The sequence below is a fragment of the Protopterus annectens genome, chromosome 7.part0, assembly GCF_019279795.1.
Source record: "Protopterus annectens isolate FY-2018-M chromosome 7.part0, PAN1.0, whole genome shotgun sequence".
Taxonomy (NCBI): domain Eukaryota; kingdom Metazoa; phylum Chordata; order Ceratodontiformes; family Protopteridae; genus Protopterus; species Protopterus annectens.
The window spans coordinates 1,796,249,606-1,796,271,260 of NC_056739.1; the positions used below are offsets into that span (position 1 = coordinate 1,796,249,606).

At 37.8% G+C, this 21,655-nt stretch overlaps 1 protein-coding gene across 1 annotated transcript in view; it reads right to left on the minus strand.

The window, feature by feature from the left end:
• Positions 1 to 21,655, minus strand: part of LOC122807241 — a 1,134,459-nt gene that overhangs the window by 562,102 nt on the left and 550,702 nt on the right. The window contains exon 2 of the mRNA XM_044078325.1: positions 2,953 to 3,294. Within this exon, the coding sequence (XP_043934260.1) occupies positions 2,953 to 3,294 (342 nt within the window). The remainder of the gene's footprint in view (positions 1 to 2,952; positions 3,295 to 21,655) is intronic.

Below are 21,655 nucleotides of genomic sequence, written 5' to 3' on the forward strand. Positions count from 1 at the left end.
TCAAAACCACATTGCAAAGTATGCTTTCCAACTTGTTCAGCTGCATGCAATAATTCCTGCAATTCTTTATTTTCTGCACATTCTGAAATCAACATAATTTTCTGTTTCAGCAATCCCATAACATGTTATTGGTACTTATGCATATGAAATTGACTGTTTAAGGCTCTGATTGCCAAGGTTGCAGATGTATAAACCTTTTTTCCCCATCTGTCTAGTGCCCCTGAATCTCTGTTAGAGGGGATAGGATTGTTTGCTGTTGAGGCCTTAACTCCCTCTGGACCCTGTGAAATAGTTTCTGGATCAGCAGCAGGGTTTCTAAATAAAAATTTATGTGAGTCAGGGACCCTGTAATATCTGTCAGGCTTACTGGGAGCCGGAGGTAAGGAGTCAGGGGTCAAGCTTGACTCCGAAAACACATCATCCACGATGTCTAAAACAGGGGGAATGCTAAAGGCTTGTGCTGAGGGAGAAGAAGGAAATCCCCGAGCCTCTTTTTTGATTCTGAGAAGTCTTGACTCTCCCAGTGAAAATGCTCCCTCAAAGTATGCAAGGTTTCTCCAAATGAATAATCCTCAGGAGGAGATGCAGATGGAATAGACTCCTCAGCAACAGAATCCTCATTGGGAGGTATAGATAATTCCTGATCAAAAGAGGAATCAGAAGAAATAGAAACCTGATCTGAAGATTAATAATTAGTGTCTTGCCTGGGCCTCTTATCTGGAGGGGGATGGGTACCCCTGATCAAGGTAATAAGGTCTTCATCCATTTTGATCATCTGTTTTTTAGGCATAGAGGCCTGTGCACGTGGCTCATGCGTCATTTTTTTAGTTTTAGAAGTTGCTTTTGTCTTTGGTTTTGCAGCTGTCATCGGTTTGATATACAAATGTTGAGGTCTGACTACACCCTCAGAAGCTGGTGCCTGCTCAGCGGCTCCGGACCCATCTGAGGGAGATACTCAAGGTATTGGACCGACGGATGTATCTTGCGGCATGCCAGACTCCACATGAGTGTCAGTAGAGGCCTGTGACTCGAAGGTAGCGGGTATCGGCGGATGCGAAAGTGCCTCACTGAGTACTGGCGACTGGCTTAGAAGCTTCATCGTCGGTTTTGTATCTCGACTGCCTTTCTCTGTCCTTTTCTTTGCGTTTTTTATGTACTCCGGTAGTCGGATTGCTATCCAACATTTCTGTGTAGTTAAATCTGTTTCCAAAATACTTTGATGCAAAAATATACCGACGCTTAAAAATGTGTTGGTTAAATCTAGCACAAAACCGACAGCCAGGCACACTGTGATCAGGGCCTAGTCAAGGAATACAGTATAAATGGAAATCCTTATGAGGTATTTGTTTCCCACAAGTAATATAATTATTAACTTTCTCTGACATCGGTAAAAAGCAAGAAAAAAGTTTCCCCAACGGGGCACTTAGCTTTAGTGAAGACTTCAGTTCTGAAACTCAAACCCGAATATTTCAGTAGTCGGCCGACCGGCACTTGCGAAATGCTTCTGCTTCGGGCACCGCACGGCAAGAAAGACTGAAGAAAATGGCATCGGCTGCATGTTTTATACCCTGACGACCTGACGTCATGGAAGAGAAGACAGCAACCGACGCAGGACCCAAGACTTTGGAATTCAGGCCGACTGATGGCAATCTGCCAGCCAATTACCCAAATGTACTGAATGCAACAGTAAAACACGAAGAACATCATATTGTCATTCTGTTAAGGCTTGTAACATGGTCCATGTTAGCTCTCTCCCCTCCAAAAGGTCATTAAAGGAGCAACATGATTTAGCCACATAAAAACAAGCACACTAAAAAGCTGCACCCATGATTGCTGTTACTCATTTCTAGACAATATTACTTATATTTTTTAAAATATCTGCAGACCAAAGGATGGGAATGGACCATCTAGCCCCATAAAAATGGGCATTCCATCATAAAAGCTCAATGACATCTTTCACTTTTATGTTGTGTGACTGTCACCATGTCTAGTAATTTTTTACCAATTGTCTTAATTACAGCAGTGGAAGAACAGGCCCACAAAAATGGCTATTCAGGGAATTTGTTCAAAATAAAGCCCAGGCTAATCCTGGCAGTAATGATTAGTTTTCATAAATCTGTAAATGAAGTTATTTAGTGAAATTTCAGACAGATTTTATTTATTTATTTATTTAACATTTGTTTACCGGGAAAGTCCGAACTGGAGAACCTCTTGCTGTGGGGTGACAATGCTACCGCTGCACAACTGCATCTGACGAAGACGATGAAATGAAAGTACCACCAAGAGTGTATGTTCAACTGGTCAGTTCAACAAATTGTTTCACCATTTTTGTTAACTGACTAGTAACCTAAGAATGTAACCTATTGGTCCTTTGGTTTTGTTAAAAGAGGGTTGCTCCCCTGGTTCGATTCTACCCTGAGGTGTTAACACTGATGCCCACATCCCTCAGGTCTGGGAAGGACAGGATCCTTCATGCTGGTCAATAAGGATGGGGAAAGCCCACTCATGGACCCTCCTATTTTTATCAATTGTATAAAAAGAGCTAATTCCCAACTCAGAATTATACACTGGGGTGCTCGTCTGTCTAATAAAAAAGAAGAGCAATTATCTATCAAAAATAAAAGTCTGTGTTTATTTTGTGCTAACCAGGCAAGCTCTCTACCAGAGGACAACTATAAAATCACAGAAACTCTCTTGAAAGAAACATGACTGCACAACTTCTTGGAAATGGGAAAGGTCTGGAAGAAGGAGCTCTAAAGACACTGTTTGTTTCTCCATTCCTAAACTGTCAGGATTAGGTTGAAGGCCTAATGTTCATATTGCTTAAGCTAAAGTGCACATTCAATGGCCAATGAAGTTTCCCCGGTGCTACAATTTATGTTTTATTTCACAAAATCTGCATCCATTGCAATACCAAGCTATAACAAAGAACAGCATTAATACATCACTTACCAATAACAGTGAGGTAATATGTCCTCCTTACAGAATTTTTATCTACATGAAGCTGGCCTTCATACTTCCCAGAGTTATTTTTCTGTAGCTGCTTTATTGTCAAAGATCCATCTGTTTCGTTTAGATGTAGACTATTTCCCCATTTTGGATGATACATTGGCTCAAGAGACGATCGATACACAGCAATATCTTCTTTAGCAGTTAAATTTGTGCTGTGACTCCAGGCAGCCTCGGTAATAATTGCATTAATAGCATCAAAAGAAAGAACTGTGGTCCCCCCTAAATGTTCTTGTATATATTTAGTATCTTGTACCGTTTCGTTTCCGTTCCCATTTTCCTGACCTAGAAAAAATGAAGAACAGCTTAAAATCATAGTCACGTGATTAGGTCGCTTAAATATGCCTTTACTAATGTTATTTCTAATGTAAAGCTCCATTATTGTTAAAATATGCATGCGTTTTGCCTTTGCTATATGCCAGTATTTTACATAAATCCATTACACAATGGGAACAGAGTGCCAGACACAAAATACATCATCAATGAGCAATGCCTAAATTAAATTACTAGTAATACTACTTTCAGTTCTCTGAACTATTTATTTATTTATTATTTATTTTATTTTACATTTGTTAACCGGGGGTGTCTGACTGAGCCGAAAAGGCCCTTTTTCAGCAGAGGCCCGGGGAGAAAAGCTTCACATAGAAAAATTACAGACACATTTAGTTATTTAAACATGATCAGTATATACACAAATTACAAGAGACATGTTTTTACAGTGGTATGCAGCACATCAACAGTTACAGTGGAGAGAACAAACAAAAAAATATTAATTTAAAAATAAAGGTAATTAATAGATTTGTGGTGTACAGCTGAAATTTGGAACATAGGTAGAATACATACATCGTACACAGGTACAGTACATACACTGTAGATTAGCCAGTGTTTGTGAGTAAGACTGAAAACTATTATGAAGTACTCTAGGTTTAGTATGTGTACCTTATCCGCTTTCACTAGCCTTGGGAGCAATCATGGCACTGTCAACTTTGCTTGAGATGTTGCCTGATGAGGTCTTTAAAGGAGGCTTTGGATGATGCGTTTTGAATGCTAGTGGGGACAGAGTTCCATTTTTTAGCCACTGAACTACTATAGTGTGTCTCCAAAGCTATTGTAGCTGTTGGTGACTTCTAGTAGTAGTTTGCTTGATGATTTAAGAGGCCTTTTGGCTGAGTGATGTTGTACTAGGTTTTTGAGGGCAGGGCACTTATTGGGGAGGTAACAGATCGAAAGACAGAGGCACAGCTGACTGTAGATTAGGAGGTTGGGCAGTTCAAGCCAGTGGAGCTGGCTCAAAGCAGTACAGTGATGAGTTCTGTATGAGCAGTTTGCAGCAAAGTGGGCAATTCTTGTTATAGCAGGCTTCCATTTTGCTTAGTTCAGTTTTGTTGAGATTAGTCAGAATGGGAGATGCATACAGTAGGGTGGATAGAAGTTGGGAGCGAGCAATGGCTGATCTTGTGTTGTTGGTAAGAAATGGTTTGATACGGTAGAGTGATCCCAGTTTGGCATGTACTTTTTTAATAGTTACGTTGAGATGACTATCAAATTTTAGGTGGGAGTCTACAGTTATTCCTAATAGCTTAGCCTGTGCCACTGGATCGATTGGAGTAGCATTTGTGGAGTAGATAGTGAATTGACTGTTATCAGTGTTTTTGTTAGAACTGGTTATAATCATAAGCTGAGTTTTCTTTGGATTGAGGATAAGTTGGGCTTTGGTAAGGTAGTTTTCAACATCAGAGAATGCTAATTGAGTTGTTTGCAGGAGGGTGGGAATGTTTTGTGTAGCACAAATAAGGTAGCGTCATCTGCATGCTGTGTGGACATATGGAGGCCATTTGTGAAGATTGTAAATAGTAGTGATCCTAAGATAGAACCCTGTGGGACTCCTATAGTTATGGGCAGCTGAGGAGAGAGAGAATTTTCCCATTTCACAACTTGGTACCTGTCAGTTAAGTAGCTTTGGAACCAGGTAAGAGTGGAATTTGATAGGTGATACTGGTTTAGTTTGTTAAGCAGGATTTGGTGCGAGACTGTGTCAAATACTTTCGACATATCCAAAAAAAGAGTTGACACCTGCAGGCCTTTGTTTTTGAGATGGTTTACTGTGTCTGTGAAGCAGAGGAGGGCTGTAGTGGTACTATGGGCATGTCTGAAACCATGCTGAGTAGGTGACAGGATGTTCCTGTCTAGGAGAAATTTTAGCACCTGGGTATGGATGCATTTTTCTAGGATTTTGGGCAGGGGGGAAGAGTAAAGCAATGGGTCTGTAGTTATTAAGTTCAGTGGAGGTCCCACCTTTACGTACGGGTGTAACATAGGATATTTTCCAGAGTTTGGGCACATAGTTTTCAACAACTGATCTGTTTATGAGAGTGGAGATTGGGATAGCAATAGCATCTGCTGTGAGTTTCAAAAAATAGCTGGGAGTAGGTCGGCTGCTGTTGATGAGGTTTTTAGTTTGGAGAGCATGCTTTTGATTGAAGTGGTGGAAACTGTTTTGAGGGTAAAGCTTGTATTAGCGTTATTTGTGTTGGGGGGGGGGGATCTGTCCTGTTATACTAAGGATAGAACTGAGTTCACAAAGTGGGAGTTGAATTGTGTTTCGATGGGAACTTTAGTGTCAGGGATGGTTGGTTTGGGGGTAGCCTTTTGGGTGGGTTTTAGTAGCTGGTTTACATTTTTCCAAAATTTTTGGGGGTTGTGTTGGTATTTAGTTTGTAATGTCGAGTAGTAGGATTTTTTTGTCCAGCCTAATGTATTTTTTTGCACAGTTGCGCAGTTCTTGGTACTTAGGTTTTATGTTTCTTTGTTTTTTTTTATAGAAAAGCCAGGCAGTGTCTCTGGACTTGAGGATTTGTTTGGATTCTTTACTGAGCCAGGGGTTTGTAGAGATTCTAACCTTGATTTTGCGCAATGAAGCGACAGTGTCTAGGTGTTGTAGAAATGTTTTGTTGAAATATGCTACAGCCTGGCCAAGTGGGAGGGTTTTTAGGGGGGTCCAGTTACAGTTACAGAGTAAAGTATTGAGGACCTCAGGAGAGAATTTTTTTGTGTTTCTAGTGGATATATAGTTAGTGGTTTTGCATATGCTTGTTCTACTACGTATAAGGTATATTATGTTATGGTCACAAGGTGTCTGGGAGACTGCCTGCGTGGGAGTACAATGTGGGGTTGTTAGTTAGGACCCAGTCAAGGATGGAATCCCTTTTAGATTTTTTATCACATACAGTTGGAATTTGGACTAGCTGCTGGTAGCAGTGGAGATTTATTAGATTACATGGTGGTTCTGATATGCAGGTGAACCAATCTAGGTTGAAATCCCCCAGAATAAGTAGGGACCGTACTTGGCACATGAGGAGATGTTTCCCAAGCCTCTGCTGTAAGCTGGACTTACCAGGTTAAAGGACAAATAAATGTAAACAAATATATGTACACAACCAAATGCATACCAGAAGTACAGACAACTTAGTACAATATAAACAAGTACATGCCATCTTGTATGAAACTTTTAATGGTCATTTAGGGAGATCTCCAGCTAATATGTTGTCTTATGTAATATCAACATCTAACAAATAATTTCAAATACACCAGTCTGTGTTGTATCTACTACTAGGTGTCACATGTTAAATCCTACCTTATTAACCCTTGAGTAGAAAATAACCTTCCACCCTGACATCTGCTTAAGGCAAAGCATTCTGCAAGGTGTATGCTATGTATGCCTGTGTGCAAAAGATTTGCCCCTGAAGTGGCAAAAGATTTGCCCCTGAAGTGATCGTGATGGGGCTGCGAGTATCAGGCTCCTTCTATACTTGATTAATTTCTGTAATCAATTTCAAGAAGACATACCCCATAACAGAATTTGTAAGATTAAGAGGGCAAATCCTAGCGTGTACACATGAAATAATCCTTATGCAGTTTTTTCTAATTAATTAGAAATATACTTCTATAATTTAATTTATTAAAACACCATGAGAGAATAATATACTGCTTTGTATGATTACTCTGTTTTTCTTCCGAGTTACCATCCCTAAAGGTGTAGCACAGCACTTGGAAAAAAGTGCCACTTATCATTAGCTAAACATAATAAAAGATATTAAATATATGAACTAAAACCTACAGTTTTCAGTTTTTTCTCTACATAAAAACAGAACTCTATCCCATAAAAGAATATTCACCTGCACTGTCAGTTCTTTTTTGAAAGCGGATAGCAATTTGTACATTAATTTTCAAAATGTAGCACCAGCATTCCAAATGCAGCAACACACACACACACACACACACATAAATTAACATTTTTCTGACAGGGTGCACCTGACAGTTGACTTGTCCATTGACCGTTGTTCTACCCATCATAATTTTTAGTGTATTTCAAGCAGATATACATCCTATGCATGATCATTTAAATTTGACCAATTAATAGTAGATTACTTGCTTTCACATAAAGACAAAATACCTCCTCCCAAATTAACACATTTTTTTAATGTGTACATCTTTATTTTTTTCTGTGCTCTGTGCCTTGTTTCTTTACACTCCCGCAGGCATGTACGTCTACCTCATCTGTTTAACTGTGATTGCATCTCTGGTTTAGTGCAAGGTCCCTCACCACCCCAAATCACAAGAATGCTAAATAATAAATAAATGAATCAATGATATCAGGGGAGGGGGTGCACCTTTCTGCAATCCTATATCACATCCCAGGCCAGAAACAGTATCCCCAGCATCTCAGCCATTTAGAGTTGTGATGCACAACTGCACAAGGCATGCCTAATGCATGTCACATGCTACTTTGTATCAGATCAGGCATATCACATGCTACTGTGCTTCAGATCAGGCATGTCAGATGCTACTGTGCTTCAGATCAGGCATGTCACATTCTACTGTGCTTCAGATCAGGCATGTCACATGGTACTATGTTTAGGTCAGGCATGTCACATACTACTGTGCTTCAGATCAGGCATGTCACATGCTACTGTGCTTCAGATCAGGCATTTCACATGCTACTATGTTTAGGTCAGGCATACCACATGCTGTTCTGTTTCAGGTCAGGCATGTCACATGCTTCTGTGGTTCAGATCATGCATGTTGCATGCTACTGTGCTTCTGATTTTGAAGCAGACTGCAATGTCACTTGGTTACACTCCAATGCTATTTCTTGATCTGTTTTTAGTTCACCTCTATTTTTAATTAAACAGCAAATGATTTGGCTAATTTTGCTTAACGTTCTATAATTAAAAAAAAAAAGAGTCAATTAAAAAAACTCAAAGTAAATGTGTATCTGGTTAATACTACCAAATTATCTACATCCAGTGTCATAGTGCCATGTTCCATGACAAGCTGACAATTGTCAGGGTGTTGAATTACTGATAGTTCTAAGGACTAGAGTTTCAGATTAAGTTATTTTCAAAAGTCTGCATGCTTTTTCTGGAAAATCCACTGGAAGGTTTACAGAGGTTGAAGGATATACTGACTGATTGTATTGTATCGCTCAATTTAACTATCTAAAATATCTGAAAAGTATATTAGTCAACTACTTTAATACCTAATAAAAACAAACTCATATAGGTTCATAGGTGTGTATTAGGCTAATGGCCCTGAAGCCTTTACAAGCCTAGCCCATAGGTTTACCCTGGCATCATGCCACCCGACCTTAGTTCCCAGTGCCTCTGTCAAGTAGACTCACTGAAGTGATCCCCAGGGTGAATGTTCTATTTCCCATCAACTCATCAAGATTTCTCTTGAAGAGGGCCAGTGAGGTGCTCTGTTTGACATGTACGGGAAGTTGGGAAGTCTATTCCATTTCTTAACATGGATTCCATCCTAGATACACCACTAAAATTGACTTATTACATTTCTTACATTCGGTCAACAAAGAAACCAAGAATTATTAGTATCTGCTATCTTTTTGGCTTTACCTAAAGCATTTGATAAAGTATCCTACCATCTACTCACTAGTAGATTAGCAATTCTATAACTTGATAAGCAAACATAAAATTGATTCAGCTGTTATCTGACTGGTAGATCTTGATCTGTATGATGACAAAACACCTACTCATCCTGTCAGCCAACCTCTGTTGAGATACCTCAAAGAGCCATCCTTGAGTTAAGTATGTATAACTGATTTTAGAGACCACTATAATACAAAATGCTGGAGAATCTACTGTAATCCGTTCAGCCAAAACTCCACAACTCCTCCAAATAATTATGCATACATCTTTTAAAGTACTCAAGTAATGGGTAATAGACCCCCCAAAAAAATTCCAGTTGAAAAGGTACCCCACATGAAACAAATAGGTGTTACAAACTATAATTTGTAACATACAAACTGTATTATATTAAGAAATAATCGGAACTTGGTATGTTATATAATCCTTCCTTACTGGGCAAACCAGGCTAACAATAAGTACAGCAATTCTGCTTCCCAAATTCCTATGTTCCTCAATAATTCTACTGAATATTCAAAAGTCTTGCTTTGACAAACTAGAATAATCAATAAATGAAACAGTCACATTTGCAGCTATCTTACCATATGAATCATACCACTGCATTGCATTACAGAAAAATAACTGGCCTAAACTACAAAATCACTTTTCCTAGTCTACACTCTGAATAACTCACATCACATCATACTGCTTTATCCAAAGAAATAGCAATTACTAAAAAACTCTGTTCAAATGTACACTCCAAACATATAATTAAGATTTGCTATTCAAAATAAACTATGAAGATATTATTATGGTGACTGACTATACCCTGTTATTTCAATTCTTTGGCAGTGGCAGTGTATCCCACTTGAAATTACAATCATATTGAACATGAACAAATGTTTATTATTTATTTATTTATTTTTATTAAACATATGTTGACCGTGTTAGTCCCACTAAGCTAACAGCCTCTTTTCAGGGAAGACCTGAGGTGGTATTTATACTGCTAAGGGTAATTTGGTCAGGGCGTTAGAGAACTTCCCCTACTCATTGTTCCATAATTGTAGAAGCGCTAGCCGCAATACATGTGCACATCTCAGTCCTAGAGCAGTTGTGGCTGGGAAGACAGTGCATGAAGTGCAGAAGCCAATGGAAGGAGTGGAGGTGAATGCCAGCTTGAAGTGAGACATAAGATTCAACTGTAGTGTTTCAAGTTAATCTGTTTGCCAAGTCGGAATCAATGAAAGATAGGGAAAGGAAGTTTAAAGGAATGCATTTAAAATAAACAAAAAGAGAAAGGAAATGGGTAATAGGCAAATACATTTGAAAAAGGATAAATTATTTCCTTTAAATTAAGGAAACAGGAGAGTAACAATTTCAGTAGCTGTAAATGGTATGAAAAATACTGCAAAAATAACAGGGATTTTAGACAGTAATAAATGAGATATGGATATAATTGTATTAGAAGATATTTAACAAATGAAGAAGAACTGCAAACAGAAAAAAGTTATGCCATGGAAATATCAATTTTATAGAGAAGATTAGTAAAGATATTTGATGCAACACTAGTAAAAATGGGAAGATTAACTATTATTGATGTGAGATGGCAAAAAAGAAAATATAGAATTACAGCCTTATATGCATGTGCTATTTGTAAAGAAAGGGAGGACTCAATTCAACAATTATTGCACTATGTAGTAGTAAACATGAATATCATAATAACAGGAGGTTTTAACTGTTACTTAAGAAGCAAAAAGAAAACAAAAGAAAGAATAGAAGAAAAATGGCTGAAGTTATGAAATGTGGCAAATTGGTTATATGGAATTTGGGCATATGTAAGAGGTATTCCTAAATCAGAAACTTGACTATTTTATAATATCTGAAAGAATAAGCATAATAGAAGAGGAAGCAGTTGTAACAGGGTTTACATACCATTTAGCAATATGGATGGAGATAAATGAAAATAAAGAATACATACAGACCGGAAAAGGAACAAAAGGAATACATGAGAAAGAATGGAATGAAAAGGAAAACAAGAAGCCATACAATTACAGGCGATCATAACACCACAAACGCATTTTATGTTAATTGGTCAGAATGCAGGATCACGTTTAAAAATAAATATAAGAAAAATGTTTTTAAATGACAAAGGTGAACTCAGAAAGACAGGAAAAGAAAGATATATAAAAATGCTTTCAAAAAAACACTTTAAAAGAATGAAGGAGTATTATGATAAAGAAAGAGAGTTATACAAAAGAAATAATGAAAAAGTAAGAGTTTGTTATATAAGCAATAATATTTATTACAAGGAAAAAGTGTTGGCATATTGGAGAAAGGTTGTGAAAAAGACAGTAGTGTAATGAGAACAATAAAAATAAGAAAGGTGAGATAGTAAGAAAACAAACACAAATTATGGAAATTATAGTTCATTATATGGACAAAATGTTTAAAGAAAAAAGAAAGAATGTAATAAAATATGGAATGTTAAAATTTTCAGATCAAATAAATCAGGAAATTGAGAAAGAAATTACTATGTATGAATTAGATAAAGTCCTTAGACAAGTAAATATAGATTCAGTAGCAGGTCCAGATAGAATAGGATATGAAACTTATAAAAATTTAATGGAATAGCAAAAGGAATATTTGTTACATGTTTTAAATGAATTGCTAAATTAAGATTTTTGCTATAAAGAACAGCATAGTGGAATATTAAAATCTATTTGGAAAAAAGGTGAAAAAGACGTTATAAAGAACTGAAGACCAACAGTATTAAAAGATACAGATTATACATTTTTATGAAGAAAATTCAACAAAGATTGAAAAAATAACGTGGAAATTACAATGGAAGAACATTTATATAGTATGAAAGGAAAGAGATGTCAAGAATTGTTAATGATAGTAAGATAAATTGTGGATGACATCTTAAATAGAAAAGATGATGCAAAACTTACAGTAGGTAATATTACTAAAGTATTTGATATGATAGAGCATAATATGTTGTGGGAATTAAAACAGGCATATAATTTTAGTGGCAAGATTAAAATAAAGTTTGTATGACAGCATATGATAATAATAAGATAACAATTTTGATAAATGGCTGGTTAAGTCAAGAAACCGGGATAAGTAATGGGATAAGACAAGGCTGTCCTATGAATGGTATATTATTTGTCCTTGCTATGAGTATGGTGGTAAGATAAATTGTGAAATGGAAAACACAAAGTATGTAAAGCAAACAAGTGCAAATATTCCAGTTTTATGCAGATGATATTACTACAGTTACTAAAATAGTTTTTGGATGAAAGACGCCATACCTTATGTGGTAAATGGTTTAAAAGAGATAGGTATAATATTAAATAAGGATAAAATTTAAGGCTTGGGGGATAAGATAAAGACAGGAGGAATACAGTTTACAATGAAAGAAATTTCAGAATTGGGAATAAATTTTGGTAATAAGTAAATAGAACACAATGGCTAAATCTGCTAAAGGAACTGAAAAAAATTTGTCTATTGAGAACATGCATACTATCTTATAAGAAAAAAATCCAATTTGATAAATTCTGTATTGATGGGAAAATCGTGTACTTATCAGGTGTGTATATGGTTTTAAGAATGTATTAAAACAATCAGAAGTTATTTTTACATTTATATGGGGATCAAGATTAAATATGAGAGGAGTATTATATATGAACAAAGATGAAGGGGGATTAGGATTATTAAATCCAGTAGTATTTGCACTTTCATTGAGTTTGTATAAAGTGTTAATATGGTTAAATGAAAAAAAAAATGAGAAACTATTTGTAAGACTGCTTAGGTATAAATATGGAAATTTGGGGTAAATAATAAAAAAGAAATGAGAGAAAAAGAATATATTAATGAAGAAATAGAAAATTATCAGGAAAAAATAAAAATGTGAAAGTTAAAGATTGATCAAATAGAAAATTAAAAAGTATGGTACAGGAATATAATGGTACGCAATATTATTGTGTTAACCCATGGTAAAAATTATGAAAAGAAAAATTATGGCTATAAAAGAAACAAATAAGTGATGTAGTAAAGTAGAATGGCAAGATTTTCTAGTCAGACTGGGAATAAAGAAATTGCCAGTAAAAGCAAACATGTCTTACAAAAAGAAAAGTGAGAGACTATGCTTACAATGTGGTGAAGAGGAAACTACAGATCATGCTTTTTTAAAATGTAAAAGAGTACACAAATTATAAGAAAAATTATGTGATGAAAGGTTTTTGAAGAATTAAAAAATAAAAATATAAATATGGTTATGATTGAATATAGATATACGTATAGAAACAAAGAAAATAAAATAGACAAAAATGTATTTTATATAACATGGGCAATCTGAAATGAGAGATTAAATGAACTTATATTTAATGGAAAATGGATATTGTCAGTGATATTAAGAAAAATCCAATGGTTATGGAAAAAGGAGTGAGAGTCTAGTACAAGGAAAATAAAGTAAGATAAAAAACAGAATGCATAAGGAAGAAATTTAGTAACTGTTTGAGTCAAAGTTTGTAAATCTGTAAATATATAAAGAACTGTAAAGAAGTAAAAATGCAAATAAGTAAATAATTTGTCATGTAAATAAAGGACCTCTACTCTTTTCAATAGGTGTTGTGGGATCTTTTACAGATACCTGAGGTACTTCCAACTCAGTCAGATGCGACCCTGTTTTAAATTTAAATTAAATGTTGTGCCTTTTATCCAAAGGGCAGCACATTCTGGAGAGCAGCAATTGATCTACCTGGTGTGGGAATGGAACCCACAGCCTTCTGTACCAAATGTGAGTGAGCTACCTGTTGCACCACTGAGATACATTTCTGAAAAAAATATGGAGTCGGTCAACATCTTCTTGGATCTGTCAATTAGTTAAATTATGAGCACTGACAAATCACTTTCTTTCTTCCTTTTACTGAATACTGTAAATATGTGTATATAACATATATAATGTCAATTTGTTCTTACAAATCGTGTTTATTAATCAATACCCATATGTACATACAAGTACAAAGTCTTCATGTGATTATTACAATCTCTCTTCTCTGTTATCTCATCTCATATTCAGCTTAGGAAAATCTATTTCTTGGATCTTTTCTCCTCAGGACTCCACTGAAAAGGGTTTGGATTCAGCTGAACAATTCAGGTTAACAAACGTAACTAAATAAATATTAAAATGACTAAAACAGTGTCTACAAAATTAATGACAACACACTGGGAAGATGTATTCCTTCTACCACAGGGGCAGGTTATGCTCACTATGGAGGGGAATAGGACAAGTAAGTAACAGCTTCAGATCTGACCTTAGAGTACATGATTCATGCTCTTCACTCCTTCTGGGGAACAATGAAACTACAAAAAAATACAGAGATGATCCGACTGTCATCAGACTGGTAGTGGAGATGGGGAAAACACTAATGAACAATTACATATATTCACCCAACTTGTACTGTTTTATGCTACTCCTCCTTCAGCTGAACAATAAAGTTGCTAGATAAGCTCAAAAGGTAATGTCTAATAACAGCCGGTAAGGCACTGATAATTTTCAGAGGGGCAACTGATGACTAATATAACGGTAGTGAAGAGGGGAGGGTACTGCAAACTCTTTCAGATATTACTTTTTGTGCAGTGACCATTACCATGAATAACGTTCTAAAGAATGTCCATCATCAGTATCCTAAATGTAAAAACATGTGCATCTCATCAGAGAATATTAATGTACAGTTCTCAACTCAAGATTTGATGCACTGGTTTAGTGATATCTCAGTTATATTTTAAACATAATAATTATCTAGTCATACTTTGCTGGTAAACAAGTACAATAATAAATAAATAAACAGGTGAATTCTTCTTCTTTCGGCTTTTCCCGGTTAGGGGTCACCACAGCGGATAACCTGTCCGCTCATGCTTGGCAGTGGAGTTTCACAGTGTCGAGTTGCCAGCCCGGCGCCCAACCTACCACAGAAGGCACATACACGCACACACTCACACCTAGGGCCAATTTAGAGTGTCCAATCCACCTACAGCATGTCTTGGGATGTGGGAGGAAACCGGAGCACCTGGAGGAAACTCACGCGACCACAGGGAGGACATGCAGACTCCACACAGAAGGCACCCCAGCGGAGGATTGAACCAGAGAACTTGCTGTGAGGTGGCAATGCTAACCGCTGCACCACCGTGGCCACCCAAACAGGTGAATTAACATTCACATATTAATTGCAGTACGTTCAAAACCTTGCTGAACAAGCAGCAGTTTTTTCTTGTTGAGTAGAAAACTAGACAGAAGATCCCACATTTTTAGTGGAATAGCCACAATGCTGGGGATTTCAGAGACTTCAGGGTATCAAATCTTTCACAGACACACACATTATGTCTTTCAGCATATTGGACACATTCATTTCTGTTCACTTGAACGACACTTTAGGGAGAACTATTTTTTTTAACAATATCTACATTTAGATGTGGGGAAAATTTAAGTTTTCTGGACATGTGGATGAGATATTAGGATGTCCTCCAAAGCTAAATGCATCTGGTGCATTCTCTGAATAAAGTAAAGAATTATGTACTTAAATAATTTAAATATCTATGCAAAATAATGTTTTACTAAATGACATAATCAACGTAAACAGTGCTTACATCTAGGCACTGGCAATGAACATTTGCTTAAACCATTAACCTCTAATCCCATGTTAGTTAACCAATCAAGATAAACTCGGACTCCACAAACTGAAACATATTAAGATTCTAGCTAACTCTTTATACATGGTGTACTTTCCTGAGCCTAACATCCAATTTCACAAAGTACAGTTATGACCTTCTACATCTGCAAACTGGATTAACATTTCTGAGTCTGTAGAAAGAAAAGTAAATACACAAATCCTTGTGGGCACTCATTTTTAATACAAGATTAACCAGATTGTAACTTCCAACATGTAAACATATTAAAAGCAAATGTCTAATGCATGGCTTTCATCTGTGTCTCTGTCTATCTAGCTATCTATCCATCTATCACATTTACAGGTATATCTTTCTCTCCATCCTATCTACCTAGACCTGTTTATTTATTTAGATTTGATAATGAAGTAGGTGGACTAGCCCAGGAGCCTGTTTGGCCAAGGCAAGAAGTTAGAAAATAATACATTTGCACATGAAGGCAACTCACTTCTGGCAAAATGTAATAGGCTGAAATAACCATGACAGAATGAAGCAAAGTAGTATTACGCTATCTTAAGTACAAGCTTCTCCTTTTTCTTACAGTATAAGAAATTTAGTACTGTTTAGACTTTTGTTAGTTTTGATATTACAATAGCTGTGTAGACTAAAGAAGTATTCATAGCTTCTTACTAAGCATACGCCAAAATAGACCATCAAGGAGTTTAGCCATATCACCTACCTCTGCTGGAAAACTAGTAATGCACCCATTAAGTAGATTTTCTTCCCATATTTCTGCTGAAAATTTGTGCTCACCCATCGAAGCTGCTTTTAAAGGTTTGTATGGCAGTGCTCTTCTTGAAAGGTAAAGGCAGACTAACCCAGAAATGGCGTGCATGTTGGGTTAGGTATCTGTCACACCATCTGGTCTTGCTGCTGTGACAGTGTGGGTTTATGCCTCTAGAGTGGGTGTTTGCTTTACCACTTGTTTTATTTAGGTGAAGGAGTTCGAAAAGGGCTGGGCCATTCACAGCATGGGAAGCTTAGCAGAGATCACTCCTTAGGAGTTAATATGATACTGAGTAGAGTGACAGAGCTTTTAGTCTATCACAGTTGCTACGGATACTGAGACTTGAGATTGTTTTGTTAAAGAAATGTGTGCAGCATAACATATACAAACGTTATGCCAATTTATATATTGTCATATGAATACGCATTGCATTTCACCTGGTAGCAGAGAACAAACCAAGCCAAAACAAAGGGAAAAAAAACAAAAACACAGGTCAGCAGAGACTCCAAATGTAAGCTCTTGGATCAACCAAATGTACTTTAAAACAAAATAAACTACTCCAAAAAAGTTCAATGATGAGTGCTTTAATTTTATTAGTAAACGCTTCTTCAGATATGTTCAACATCATTTAAAAACTGCTCATACAACCTGGTCTTGTCACATGACCTCAAGCTTCCTGACCTCGCACAACAGATTTGAATTGACATCCTAGTTGCATGCAAAAACAATACTGAATGGAAAACAAACTTATCAATGTTTAAAAACCTTCTTTTTTTGTGTAAAACGATCGTAAATTTAAAAATATCCCTTGTGTAAATATCTGCCAAGATGACACAGATTTTATAACATATTTTATAGCACATCCACAATGTTTATCTTTACAGTACTTTTATTTTTAATAAGCAGCATTTGGAATTTTGTTCATATAAGCCTGGCCACATACTAGCATTTAAAGTCAACTGCCAGTAAAGTTCTCTTTTCTCCAATAAAGTGTCCAGGGCCATCCCTGTTTATTGTTATTAACGTTCTCTAAAATTAATTTAGATGTTTAACCAAACCGTTATTTTCATTTTTTCTCTTTAAATCATACATATGTTCATGCATACGGTCTTTTAATTTCCACTCAGTCTTTCCTTTACGGTATCCTGAACATTCTAGGTATAAAGCAGTATAAACAAAGTACAGTTTTGTACCTACCATAAATGTAGATGTTCGAAGATCCACATTGCTGCAGTCCTTACACTTGGGTAGTCCGCTGTCCTCGGTCGGCCCGAATATCAAAGTATTAGGCTGACGTCGGTCAAGGCGCTTAAGACTGACATCAGGACGTCAGGGTACAAATGCGCATGACCGACGTCATATCCTCAGTCTTTTCTTGCCCCAGATGTCAGAAGACCCTAAAAAGAAAGGTCAAAACCAAAAGACAGCAAAAAACAACCAACCACCCTTGCACTAATTATATGTACAATATATACAATATCCATAATATTCACAACCAAAACCACACAACCGCCTCTAACTACAGAGGGGAAGGAGGGAGGGTAAATTGGACTGCAGCAATGTGGATCTTCGAACATCTACATTTATGGTAGGTACAAAACTGTACTATGTTCTTCATCTCACATTGCTGCAGTCCTTACACTTGGGTAGAATCCCAAAGCAGAGGTAAGGGAGGATGGCAAAACTATAAAGCAGTAGGAGCTGCCAAAATGCCCTGTAAAATTGCAGTGGCAAAACCAGCCCTAGATTTAGAGTAAAGTGGAAGGTGGTAATGCTTAGAGAAAGTATGCACTGAACTCCAAGTAGCTGCCTCCAAAATATCTTTAGTTGCCACCCCTTAAAAAGCTGTAGAAGTGGCAGTAGCCCTAGTGGAATGAGGCCTAATCCCAGCTGGAATCTCCTTACCATGATGGGAATAACAGAAAGCAATACAAAACCCAATCCACTTAGAAATAGTTTGTTTTGACACAGGCTTGCCCTGAGAACCCAAAGCAAATGAAACAAATAACTGCTGAGACTGCCTGAACCCTTTAGTTCTGCTCAAATAATATCGCAACTGCCTATGTATATCCAAAGTGTGCAAAATATTTTCCCCTTTATTTTGGGGGTTTGCATAAAAAGTAGGCAAATGAATAGTTTGGTTTAAAGCCACACTAGAAACCACTTTAGGCATAAAGGAAGGATTAGTACGTAAAGATACCCTATCCTTATGGAAAATTAAGAAAGGCTCAACTGCCATAAGGGCCTGTAATTCAGAAACCCTTCTCGCAGAGGTAATGGCCAACAAAAAAGCAGTCTTCCATGATAAATATTTCAACTCAGCAGTAGCTGCAGGCTCAAAAGATTGTAGAGTGAGTTTCTCCAACACAAAATTGAGATCCCAAGCAGGAGTAGGAGCTCTACGTGGGGGTCTTATATTCTTTGCCCCTCTAAGGAATTGCTTAAACAAAGGATGAGAAAACAATGGTGGGTCACAGTCATAGTGAGCAGAAATTGCTGCAGCATGAACCTTAATAGAAGAGAAGGACAAACCTTTGTCCAGTAACTCAGCAAGATATTGAAGAGCCACACTTAAATTAGGCTTAGAAACATCAAATTCCTTTGCTGCACTCCAAAACAAAAATCTCTTCCATTTATCTGCGTACACTTTCCTTGTACTAGGCCTTCTGGCCTCCAAAATAACATTCAAAACTTGCTGTGGAAGCTGAGACCCTCCAGGGTTTAAAACAGAATATGCCAGGCTGTTAGGTGAAGAGAGTGAAGTTTGACATTGAGTAAATGACTGTTCTCCTGAGACAGCAGGTGTGGAATCGAAGGCAAAGGCCATGGAGGCACCCGTACCAGACTTCTCAGTAATGGGTACCAGTGCTGTCGAGGCCAATCTGGAGCTATTAAAATCATCTTTGGCTTGTCCTGTCTGACCTTTAGAAGTACCTTTGGGAGGAGAGGCAGAGGTGGAAAGGCATACACATGAAGATTGCTCCAATTGAAAGAAAGAGCATCCACTTTCCAAGCTGTGGGATGAAACCTTTTTGTGCAAAACTTTGGCAGCTGGTAGTTTAGTGGAGAAGCGAACAGATCTATGTCTGGAGTTCCCCATAACACTGTCAATTTCTGAAATACATGAGGATCCAATTTCCACTCGTGGGGATCCATAATTCGTCTGCTCAACACATCTGCTAAGGAGTTCTGTGCTCCCGGCAGAAACCTTGCCTGAAGATTTAGCTGTAAACTTAGAGCAGTCTCCCACAAAATCATTGCTTGTCTGCATAGAGGATAAGAATGTGTTCCCCCTTACTTGTTGATGTACCACATGACAGTTGTGTTGTCTGTTAGAACCAACACCTGTCCTGGAAGAAGTAAATCCTTGAAAGCTATTAATGCAAACTGGACTGCTAACATCTCCTTCAAGTTGATATGTAGATGTTGAAGTCTGGCAGGCCACGTGTCTTGTACCCACTTTCCATTTAGATGAGCTCCCCAAGCTTTGTCTGAGGCATCTGTCGTTAGAATCTGACTCGCCTCTGGCCGGGTCACAGAGAGTCCCTTGTTTAGGTGACATTCCTGAGCCCACCACAAAAATTCCTTTTGAATGCAAGGTATTATCTGAATGACAGTGTCCATATCTTGGCAGTGCTGTGTCCATACATTTTGAGATACCATTGCAGCTTCCTCATATGCAGTTTGGCATTGGGAAGCACCAGAATACAAGATGCCATGAACCCCAAGGCTTGAAGGACTGTCCTTGCAGTCAGCCTGGACTGATGAGACAATTGATGGAAGTAAAGAGAAAGATTCTTTTGTTTGTCCGGGGTCAAAAAGGCCATCTGGGATGCTGTATTCAGTCTCACACCCAGAAAGCACATGTCCTGAGAGGGTACTAGACTGGACTTTATTTCGTTCACAGAATACCCCAGGCATCTTAGCACTGCTATCACATATTGTAAATGATGAAGAAGTTTGTCCCTTCCTTGGGCCAGAATCAGGCAATCGTCCAAATAAGGATAGATCTGAATTCCTCTTAGCCTGAAGAAAGCTATCACTGGAGCCAGAACCTTCGTGAACACTCTGGGCAGTAGATAAGCCAAAGGGCAATGCAGAGAACTGATAATGAGAAGTCCCAGCCAGAAACGTAGATACTTCCTGCAACTTAGCCAGATAGGAACATGAAGGTAAGCCTCCTTGAGATCCAGAGTCACCATCCAGTGATCTTTGCCCAGCAGAGGTAAAAGCTGTTGTAACGTCAACATTTTGAACTTGGGAATGTCCAGATAAGTGTTGAGGATAGATAAATCCAAAATTGGTCTCCACGTGTTCCCCTTCTTTGGTACTAGGAACAGGCGAGAATAAAATCCTAGGCCCACTTCTGGCAGAGGGACCGGTTGTAATGCCCCTATTTGAAGCAGCAGAGAAATTTGTTTGTGAGCCTCTAGTCTTTGCTGAGGAGGAACGTCTGGCATGCCTTTGAAAGGAGGCAAGGTATGGAAATAAAACTTGTAACCTTGGTGTATGATATCCAATACCCATCTGTCTTGGGTAATCAAACTCCAATTTTCCTTGAAGAGTGCCAACCTTCCTCCCAAAGGTGCTGCCAGGCAAGAAGGATCTGGCAGCTGAAAAGGTAGGTCATTGGGCCTGTTTACGAAAGGACTGGCCCCTGCCCTCACCCGAAGATTGTGCAGGAGAACTCCCTGTTCTAGGTCTGAAGGAGCTGTGAGCTCTGCCCCTACCACGTCTAGATCTACCCCTAGACTGTGAATCATAAGAAGGGTACGTCCACCCCTTAGCAGGCCAATTCCTACTAAACTTCGGAGGCTGAACTTGTAAAAAATCTTTCACAGCCTGCATAGACTTAGCCTTGTCTTCCATTTTCTTCAAGACTGACTCCACAGGTGAACCAAACAACACATCAGACTGTAAAGGAGCATCCAAAATCCTTGTCTTAACATGGTCAGATAAATTCTGATCCCTCAGCCAGGCGTGCCTGCGAAGAACTGACCCAGTGGCAGCCACCCTAGACGAGGCCTGTACAGCATCAAAACCACATTGTAAAGAATGCTTACCCACCTGTTCAGAGACATGTACCAAATCTTGTAATTCTTTACACTCAATGCCTTCCGCCAGAGCATCTACCTTAGACTTCAATTGAGAAGAAGATAGTTCTGATATTTCAACATGTGAAACTGGCAATTCAAAGCCCTCATAGCTAAGGTGGAAGAAGTATAGACTTTCTTTCCCCATCTATCCAAAGCTCTGGCCTCTTTATCTGGAG